General features: G+C 39.6%; 1 protein-coding gene across 1 annotated transcript in view; it reads right to left on the bottom strand.

Annotated features, from left to right (window-relative positions):
* Nucleotides 1-7,842: 7,842 nt before the first annotated feature.
* The window catches only part of VPS13D (vacuolar protein sorting 13 homolog D), a 192,371-nt gene continuing 189,152 nt past the window's right edge, over nucleotides 7,843-11,061 (bottom strand). Inside the window, exons 69-70 of the mRNA XM_075060347.1 lie at nucleotides 10,464-10,704; nucleotides 7,843-9,240 (exon numbers count right to left, since the gene is read on the bottom strand). Of these exons, the coding sequence (XP_074916448.1) occupies nucleotides 9,109-9,240; nucleotides 10,464-10,704 (373 nt within the window). The 3' untranslated portion in view covers nucleotides 7,843-9,108. The remainder of the gene's footprint in view (nucleotides 9,241-10,463; nucleotides 10,705-11,061) is intronic.

Genomic DNA, 11,061 nt, shown 5'->3' with positions numbered 1-11,061 from the left:
AGGGGGCTGGACTCAATAACCTTTCAAGGTCCCTTCCAGTTCTCTGAGATAGCTATATCTCCTATTATTATAGTTTGCAAGCTATATAATGGGCCACAAGCCTCAGCAGGAGACAGAGAAGAAATTTCAGGAACACAAATTTGGGCTATGAAGCAAGCTAATGATAAGGGCAAAATGATTTCTTTATGACCAGCTCTCAAGAACAAAACACCATCTTGAACGGCTTCCCAAGAAACTGCTCAATGAGCCGAGCTTCCTATTTTGGAACTACAAACCAAACCAGGTCTTATAGGGAAAAATTGTGGGAAACAGCTTACAAAAAAAAAAAAGGTTCCAGGGACTAAGCAAATGAGAAGTTTTTACAGCTCATGGGAAGGCTGGGAGCAAGGGGGTCTCTGAATAAATGATGCAGAGAATTAAATTAAGAACTATATAATGGCTGAGATAACACAGGCCAGAGGAGTTGAGTATGTGAGAGATCAGATTAGATGATCATGTCTGGCTTTATAATCTGTGACTAAGAAGAAAAATAAAAGAAATCTGGACAATTGGAAAGAGAGAGACAAACTGATGAAAAAAATTGAGCAAGGGAATGAAAATTTGAACATACTCCAGGCAGATCAGGCAGCCTGGATGGCAGGTATTGTAGGATGTAAAGAGCATTAGTAAATGTAGCTCATTAAGAATTTTTTTGAGACATGGGGCAATCAAAAGGTAGTAGAAGATTAGAGACAAGCAAACTAGGTATTAATCTTTAAAAAAACAAAACAGGAGTGATCCTGACAACTATGTCCAGAAAGACTCTCTTGTAGCCCAAGAAAACAAACAGGAGAATTACTAGACAGTCAGAGGATTTTGTAACCATTCACACGCCTAAGGAATAAATCTTGCAAGAGACTCGATTGTTTTCTAGATTAGCAAATGAGGGGGAAGCGAGAGATCTAAATTTTCATAAAACAGTTTATGGTCAATCACACAAGCATACTGTGGAAACTAGTTCAAATGGGCTTGAACAGGTGACTGCAAAGTGAAGAAACTTAAAACGAAGGAGTAATTTAGGTCATCCCCATCATAGGTAGCCAGTTGAGAAATTTGGATCAAGGTTCACATTTTTGTAGCTCAGCCAACCCTACTCTAAATTTGTTTTCTCTTCTTAAATCAATGTACTTCAAACATCTGTTTTTCTTTGTTAATAAAGATTATATGGTCCTTGCATAACCAAACTCAGCTAAGTCCTTTTCCTCCCTCAGTCTATTGATTCTACCAGCTTCAGTTCTGAAACACCGCATCTCTCTTCCCTATCAGTCATCAAGGATGGGTTTCAGTTGCAAAGCACTCAGAATTAAACTATTTCTTTAGCAACAAATGCAGCTTGTGCTGATTCAGCAAAACCATTGAAAAATGCACTTGCTTTCTGAAAAAGCTTTTCCCCCCTTCCTTTTCAAGAAGAACTCAGTAAACTTAAAGCATTTGTTTTTTCCCGTATTTCCTTAGAAAAGTAAGAGGATATTATTATTTTGGGAGGAAAACACTGCAGCCAGTGTATTCTGATCCTTCATCCTCTTTCGTGGAAGAGGGAGCGAGGGAGTGGGTGAGTGTTGCAGGCAGCAGAAGTTGGCAAAAACTAAACTTTCTAGTGAATACACTGACTTGTGATCCCAGAGGAAAGACAGAAACCCTCTTGTTCTAACTCTAGCTCCCAATACACATACATCACACACTGGGTCATCCTGGCTGCTTTCACTTCACCCTCCCTTGGTGCTGCTGTTTAAGGCTCTGTAGATAAAACTGAGGAAGTCTAGTGGCCAGAAACAGAAAAGGGAGAAGGAGCCTGGTTTCTGGTGCTGCCCGTGATTCTATAAACTCTTGACCAAGACACTGAACCATCTTCTGTTTCTCAGTTTACCCATCTGAAAATGGGTGTAATGATACTGGTTTACATTGAAGGGATGTTATAGTGCTTTCTTAATGTTTAGAAATTGCTCCTACTGCACATATTCTAGAGATACAATAATGGATTTTTCAGAGCTGGGCTGGGTAGCCAGAATATTTACTGCTGTGCCTCCATAGGTTCATAGCCATGCAAACAGGTGTCTGCCCATGTAGTTGCATTAAAAAGTGTGATTTCTGGACTGAAGGAAATTGATGATTTTGATGTGGCTGGTTACAAATGCTCCTGGAAGGCACAAACCCTTTGATTGTTAAATAAAATAGAAGCACATTGCATGCTGGTAGCCATAGTCACCAGCTGGGGATAGGCAGTCAGCCACGGCCAGGTTAGGTTTCTGCCTCTTTCGTCAGGGCTCTATTCTCTTTACAAAGAAAGAAAACTCTGCATGAAGTAATACAAACAACAGTCTGGTTAGGGAAATCAGTTTGGGGTCCTCTGGCCTCCAGGAGCTATTGGGAAAGGCCCTTTCCGGCCCCACGGGGCTCCACAGCATCTGCTTTCTGGTGAGCAGAAAGTATCTCCCGTCTCCCCCACCCATGATGGGGGTGAGTTCTCCTTTTTATTGTCCAGCTGAGAGTGCAGGCCAATCACGAGGTGCTGAACAGCTGCTTCCCAGCAGCTGTCTGCTGGATTTTCTTCAGGGCAGGGTTGGCTGCTGCCTCTCCACCGACCAAGCCTATAAAAGGGGCAGAGTGCCTTGGTACACCCGTCTGTTCCCCTGGCAAATATCAGAGCCCATTGGAATGAAAAAGTCACCCGTAGCTTGCTCTCCAAGGCCTCTTTAGTCAGTGGGATCTCATCGATCAGGAGCAAAGTCTAAGCCTGTTGGTTAGGGTTGGTAGTCTAAGCAAACAGGACTGTGGGTTTTCTGCCCCCCACCCCATCAGGACTACAGAGCCAGGGCAGTCCCCGCAATGTCATTAACTTACCACCTGTAGCTTGGAACCACTGGAAAACGGGTGCTCAGGAAGAGCCTGGACATAACAAACAGTCTCTGGTGAGTGACTCTCCATGGTCAAAGCAAACGTTTTTGCCTGAGCTATTTGGGAGAGGCTTGCACAGCAGCTGCCAGCAGTGTGCATAAAAGGGATCAATTAAAGATCAGACATAAGACTCTGGTAGCCTCCGCCTTGCAGGGAAGGGGGGTTTCCACAAATAGTTGTCTTGGTTTTCTTTTGGGGGGGGGCTGAAAAGCTCATTGTGGCCACAACGTTCAGGGGGTCATTTTTCCCTGAGGGCTCAGCCTCTGGAAACAATCCTTGTCCTTTGGGTGACCCATCCATTTACCCAAAGGATAAACGCACATGAAAACTGTTTACTTCTCTCATGGCCTTTCAGTACTTTTGAATCAGACCAGAAAAGGCACGAGGCACAAGGTTATTCTTATCCTGAGAACTATTTGTGCTGGGCACACGGCTTGGGCCGTAGTGTGTCAGTTTCCAAAAGGGGCCGTCTGATACTAGAGTCAAAGCGCACTAGGTAAGGACACAACTGTATAACAGGCCATTAATAGAATTTATATAATGGAATAGGCATTTCTTATGTAAGCACAGCTAGTTCCAAGGTTATTTTTACTTCTGTACTAATGAGCGTGCTGTAATTCCACCGAGGAAAATGGCTACATTATTATTCAGTGCTCAGCAACTGTTAATGAGTTACTTACCCAAATGTTTTTGCCAAGCCTCCTCTCCGATAACTAATGCTACACTATGTTGCTATCCACCAGAATGCAAAGCCAGTCGTGGTGCAGAGAACAACCATGGTTCATTACAGATCTGCTGTTTTGTTTTTTTTTAGTTTTATCATAAGCTGTGTCTACACTACCGAGTTTGGTTGCTGTAAATTACATTGGCTTAAGTTGCTGATTGTGTCGACCGCTAGGGCACATACATCCTTGACTACTCATCACAAGTGGCTGTGGCGATGGAAAGATGTGATGCACCATGGTAGGTATCCCAAACTGCCCTGCACTGCCATTCAGTGCAATCCCTTGTGGGACATTTTCATGATGCTTTATGGGATGCCCACAATTCACCCAAGGATTTCTGGGATCTAGGGGAGGGGTCAAATGATCACAATGTTACTTTCTCCATTCCGTTACACTTAGTCCATCGCACAGTTTTCATGCTGTTTAAAAAATTCCCACCATCCTGTGCGCTGATTCCTGGTCTCTGCCTTCTCGCTGACAGAAGCATGGACCCTACAAAGCTCAGTGCAATTCTGATGACCATTGCTAAAACAGAGTATAGGATTCTCCTGTAGGTGCAGAACTTCAATGAGAACTGCTGCAACCAGTGGTGTGCTGTGGAACATGAAATGTTCAAGGACAATGAATGGATGACGATGGATACAGTGAGTATGCCAGGTTGCTGCTGGCATTTACTGAGCAACCACATGTTCTGGCTCAGCACTGCAAGGCCAGCGAATTGAGCGCTGACTGGTGGGATCACATTGTAATGTGAGTTTGGGACAATGAGCAGTGGTTTCAGAACTTCCAGAAGTGAAAGGCCATGTTCCTGGATCTTTGTACAGAGCTTAAAAAAAAATTAGTTGTGATTAATCGCACGGTTAAACAATAGAATACATTTAAATATTTGTTTTCTGCATTTTCAAATATATTGTTTTCAGTTACAACCCCGAATACTAAATGTACAGTGCTCACTTTATATTTTTATTACAAATATTTGCACTCTAAAAAAGAAAAAAATAGTATTTTTCAATTCACCTAATACAAGTACTATAGTGCAATCTCTTTATCATGAAAGTTGAACTTACAAATGTAGAATTATGTATGAAAAATACCTAAATTCAAAAATAAAACAATGTAAAACTTTACAGCCTACAAGTCCACTCAGTCCTACTTCTTGTTCAGCCAATCGCTCAGACAAACAAGTTTGTTTACATTTGCAGGAGATAATGCTGCCCCTTTTTTTATATCACCTGAAAGTGAGAACAGGAGTTCAGATGGCACTATTGTAGCCGACATTGCAAGATATTTATGTGCCAGATGTACTAAAGACTCATATGTCCCTTCATGCTTCAAATACCATTCCAGAGGACATGTGCCCAACTGATAAGAGGTTCTACTCGATAACCATCCAAAGCAGAGCAGACTGAAGCAAGTTCATTTTCATCATCTGAGTCAGATGCCACCAGTAGAAAATTGATTTTCTTTTGTGGTGCTTCGGGTTCTGTAGTTTCCGCATCAGAGTGTTACTCTTTTAAGACTTCTTGAGGCATGCTCCACACCTCACCTCTCAGATTCTGTAAGGCAGATAATATTTCTATTCCATAGGTGGAAGGAATAGTTCAATAGGAGTAAAATAATAAAGGGCAAGATAGTGCCTTAAAAGGTTTAGGATCACATTGTTTACAGTGTAGAAACAAATATTTTAGATCCTCAGAATCATTTTGAAATAACTTTACCCTTTCCCAGTTGGAATTATAAATGTCCTCTGACTGCTGAAGCATTAGCTGCTCAAACTAGAAAGAAAACGCAGTGGTTCTAGATGGGCAGAGAACACGCTGTACGATTTTCAACTGAAGAGAAAATAGAAATACCAAGAACCAGAGCATCTTTAGTGGTATAAAAGCAACTTTCCTTCTCTTGGTATTGACACCTCCTCCTCAGTTATTGGGAGTCCTACATACACCCTGATTGAATTGGCCCTGTCAACACTTGGCTCTCCACTTGTAAGGTAATTCCCTTCTCTTCATGTATAAGAACGCCTGCATCTGTAATTTTCACTCCAGCATCTGAAGAAGTGGGTTTTCTTACCCACAAAAACTTATGCCCAAATAAATCTGTTAGTCTTTAAGGTCCCACCAGACTCTTTGTTGTTTTTGTGGATACAGACTAACATGGCTACCCTGATACCTGTTGGCTTACTGTTTTTATACAACTGTTAAAACCAACATGGCGTTTGCATCTCTGTTAAATGCGCTATTTTTATTTTCAAATAAAGGTGGATGGATACATAAGGCAGTTATAAACAATTTCATGTTCAGCATGAAGCAATTATTGGTTTGCTCATCAAACTTGTATGCATCATGTTTTCTGAGGATAATAGAGTGAAAGGAAGAAAAACTGAGTGTCACCCTTACTGTATTCTTCACAAACTAATTTTAGAGTTTCTCACAGGTTAGAGCCTCTAGTGATTAGATTTATTTACAATAGTAAGGGTCTGGGGTGAGGGAGGTGGGCGTTAAACTACATTTACAGGCAAAGCCCATCATTTAAAGCCTGAACCTGCTCTCACTGTCGTAGGCTACAGTACCCCTACTGCCATCACTACCAGCAGGATGGAGCTGCTAAGCCATTTGCTCTGTAGTTAATAAATATTCACATTCAATTGTCATAAGGTGGAAAGCAAGATTTTCCTCTTGGTGCTCAAGCTCTGGTGATAGCATTTACTAATTGGATCATTAAAGAAATGCAGCAACTGGTAATCCTTGTTTGCTTACAGCTTGGTTGAATTGTTATCAATCTTCTCAGGAGGACGAAGAAGAAAACGTCACTTATTCTCCTCCTCTGCAGAACATTAGTTTTGAATATGGCTCTTGGAATTTGAAAGCTACGTTAGCAATAAGTTAGGAGTGCCGGTAACAATAGGAAGCACACAGCAAGGGTTCTTACTGAAATAATACAAAAATGGTTGGGTTCTGGTGACAAAACTTCATGTTACTCACACACTGTCTTTTAAAGCCATCTAAGATACATATTTAATGTTCAAACCCACTGAGCACAAGACTGTTAAGTGAGGTAAATTACTGCCTTCAGTTATGTGTGGGTCACTCCCTTTGCAAACAGTAGGGTGGATGCTCCCATAAGGACACAATTTGACCTAGTAAAGAACTTTCTTCACTGTTTCAAGGGCATGGGGCTACAAGTCTTAGAATTGTTTAAAGCCACATACAATGCACTGTATTCATGTCCAGTTGGTGGGTTACAGTCTTCTGAGATCTGAACAATGGACACTGCTTACTGGATGGTCATTACCACGTAAACAGGCAAATACTTTCTGAAACTAACACAGAAATAGTTACTTGAACCTAGGGACCCACTATGGCTAACATGTATATGCAGGGTACATAACCAACCTTTTTAGCTGTTGGTGTCTCTTGCTTTTTAAATTACCAAAAATATCTGCTCAACAATATACGATTCATCAGGTAACAACTTGATTCTTGCCACTGAATTGGCAAGAAGATGGGCTCTGACTCAACATTTATTTCTCATTTTAGATTGTGTGTGATCCAATATGATTAGATGCTTCCCCCAAAAAACCTTCCAGCTTGAATAGCTAGATGTTCACTGCAACAAGTATGAATTTTATATGGGATAGCTGTAGCGAGCCTAAAGCAATATTGAGCCAATGCACAGGCTGAACTGCTAAAACTTACTTTAAAAATACAATATGCAGAGAAATGTACTCCAAAAGTGAAGCATTCAATTAAGTTTGTGTAATGGACCTTTATGGATTTTAAATTCTAACCACTTAGAACACACACATCAACTGATCATCACAGCTTGTCCGTACACACTGAACCTCTGCATTTCACATATTACAAATTGTTTTACTCTAGCCTTAAATTTAAAAATATTCTTACCATGTGCCTTTATTTGAGAACTTGACAAATAAGTGAATTCAAGAGTAAAACTTTAATGGACTGCTTATTTCTAATCAAAAGTTTACAAAAAGTATGCATGTTGGGAAAACCTGCTGAAATCCACAACGTTACTCCTAATTTTGTGGCAATAGCATATCCCATGATGAAACTTGCACAGCAGATGCCATGTTGCAGGCAGGGAGTCATTGCAATTGTAAACCACATTCAGAAAGACAAAGAGCCCAACAGCACCATTAAAAAAAAAAGTAAACAGCAAGATATTCCTTATATATTTTTTAATTGAAAAAAACTTACAAAATATGACTTAACTCCATTACAGATAAAGTCAGTTTTCCTAGTTTCTTTGAGTTACGGGACAAGCCACCATCTTTCCTCCAAGTCTAAGAGATCACACTCCGCTTCTGGTAAGGGAACACTGTCAAGGTTAATGAGTCCAACATTTGATGCAAAGTACCTCTGTCTCCCAATACTGTATCTATTCAAAAAGTTTAATTAGGAGGTGCATGTTTTAAGATTCCAAAACAAATGATGCAGTGATTTTTCAAATCAACCCAAATCTGTGCCAGAAGCCTAACACTTATGAGCAACCCTACAATAACAAACTAACTTATTAAATCACACTTATTAAAATCAAAGGGTGGTGGAGGAAGCGTGTGTGAAACCCAAAAATTAAGATTTCAAGTTTTGCCCTTTTAAAATATCTTGCCAATGTCCCCAACAACTGGATTATATCTGTCTACAATACAGGTTTGAACAGGGTGTGGTTATTTTTCTGAAAACTAAGCAATCATTTTGCAAAAAAATGCTCTCTCTTTTTAATACTGAAGAGTGCCATTAAACTATGTGAACCAGTAAGCCCCATCACTCTACTCCAGTAAACAGATTCACAAAAGCATTATGAATCTGGTGTAAAAAATGAAGTGAACTTCTGGCAGAGCACTTTATGCATCTGCTTTAAATTGCACCCAGGGTCCTGAAAATAAAAAAAAAGTGCATCCTTATGATAAGATTCTTTAACCTCTCCACTTTCTACAACTCCACAGAAGACAAATGAATGTCTTTATATTACAACTACATTCCTTAACTCTTAAGAATAGCTTTCTAGAGAGAATGTACAGTTTCAATTAGTGCAATATGACTCAATAGAACTTTTCTTAAATTTTTTTTTTTTTAACAGTAAACAGACCTTTATACAGACCCACAAACTATTTTGTACTTCTTTATTTACATCAAACACAGTTGTACATATATACATGTTATCAAAATACGGAACTTCCCCCATAACATTTCAAACATCTTATTTAATAAACACTTTAAAAAAATTATTGTTCTTTCATAAACTAAATAAACCCATACAGCTAATTGCATTCTTTTCCAGTGCACTGTGTTCTCCAGTTACAGAATATACTTTCCACCAATCAATTTTTGTTCTTTCATTTTATTTTGGAGACAGAATACCCTTATCCCCTGGATTAGTATTTGCAATGGTGTTAGGGAAATTCGGTCTGGCAGTAAGCTGGATGGTTTCAGGAGTCCAGCTCCAATTCTTCTTGGTTTTCACTGAGTCTTAGCATAAGTTGTTGCTCATAATAAAGGCTCTTTGCATAGTTTATTTCTTGAGATAACTTTACTGCTAAAACTTCAGACTTCACATGGACCTGCACAAATAAAAGTTTATTATACATACAGCAGTGTTTAAAGGAGTGGGAAATTTTAATAGCCCCGTGAAGATAAAAAAAATCAATTTAAAGTAACTGTCTGCAGTTATCAAATCGGTCATCTAACTGCAATGACCAGGCTGGTTACTTTAAGAGGTAGTCCTATCTAGTGTTAAACTAGAAACTGGGACTCCGTTTCTGTTGCCAGGTGTACCACTTACTCATCATTTTCCCTATCTCTAAAATAGAGATGTCCTTGCCTAGCTCAGTGTTGAAGTTGAGTGAATGAATGTTTGTAAAAGGGTTTGAGATACTCTGATCAACAGTATTTTAATTATTGACATGGAACTTGGCTCAAAGAGACAGATAACTAGAGACATTAGGTATGCTATTTGCACTGGAGGGAGAGAGAGATGGGCCATACAAGTACTTTGGGGCCAGTCATTTTACCCCTCCTACCTTTACTGTCTCTTCTCTATTTAGAATTTCAGTGCTTTGGGGCAGGGTCAATCTCTTATGGGGCACTGATCTCTGCTCACCTCTCTAGGTACTACTGTAATACTTACATCAGTAAATGTACAAACTCCAGTTAGATTAGAACTGAGAGTTCTGCTATTTTTGATCTGTCTACATTACAAAGATTAATTTTTACTATACACATGGAATAAATATCATGAGATTGGAGAGAATATTTTGCTACTACAAGGTGAGGAAGAGCAGACGCTGTAAACAGCCTGATGGATATTCCATTTAACAAAGGAATACTGGGTCAGGCTTCTGAATTGGGGTTTTTTTTTTTTTGGTTTTTTTTTTTTTTAAATTAGATTCTGCCCCTAGTAATATCATTCTGGGCAATGCCCCGCCTATCATTCTGCTTGGATTTCTTGTCCTCGAGAAGCGGAACAGTCTCCATATCTGTCAGTGATACCTTCTCTTATTTAGGGAGCTGCTGGATTTACCTTGATCTTTCTCTTGACCTTAAAGAACAAAACTACCACGATCACTTCTGCACCCAGGTCTCCCTCACAGAAACACCACAAAAAAAAAAAAAAAAAAAAAAAAAAAAAAGACGTCAGTGTCTACTTTCACTGACGGTTGAATGACATTTTCATAATTCAATGGCATAGAAGATGATATACCAATGATGACAAAGTATTTGACTATTGCAATATAGAAAGCAAAAAAACATAATATGAACAGAAGGGTAAGCGTTGGGTCCTCACCATCGGTTTCTGTTGTGATGGGCCTGGTATTGCTACACCGCTACTTGTATTCCCAGCTTTCTTTGTCAGCTGTACATACACCTTTCCGTGGTCCTTTGAAATGAGGCAGTGGTAGAGATGATCGTATTTGACTTCCAAGAAGATGGCCTCTCTGTCTACATAATCCCCACTCTTCAGAAAATAAACAGCTTTGGATGAAATAAGAACACAATAGCTGTCTGTGTTCTCCACTGCTATGAAACTGCAAAAACCAGAAAGATAAGTCAGTGTTGTTTTACCTCACTGAGCTGGGAGGGAGACTATTCTGTTCTTGTACTTGCTACTCCCTGTGTGACCTCTGAGAACCTACCAGGAAAATGAACCGCAGCAGAGATAGTGCTGTGACCTTAGGATTCAAATGTTTTTTATTAGTTAATCAAAAATAAACATGCCCCTAAGGGTCTCCCTGGCACAATAAGCGTAATATTAATATTAAAGTGCCTGTTTTGTAGTCTTTCTAGCTTTGGAGACGAGGGCTACAAAATAGGCAGAGTTACAGCATTAACTCTAGATCAAACAAAACATCAGGTATACGATAGTCTCACTCAAAAACCAAAGA

This window comes from Chelonoidis abingdonii, chromosome 23, assembly GCF_003597395.2.
Source record: "Chelonoidis abingdonii isolate Lonesome George chromosome 23, CheloAbing_2.0, whole genome shotgun sequence".
Classification (NCBI taxonomy): Eukaryota; Metazoa; Chordata; order Testudines; family Testudinidae; genus Chelonoidis; species Chelonoidis abingdonii.
This window is presented reverse-complemented; position numbering and strand designations above follow the sequence as displayed.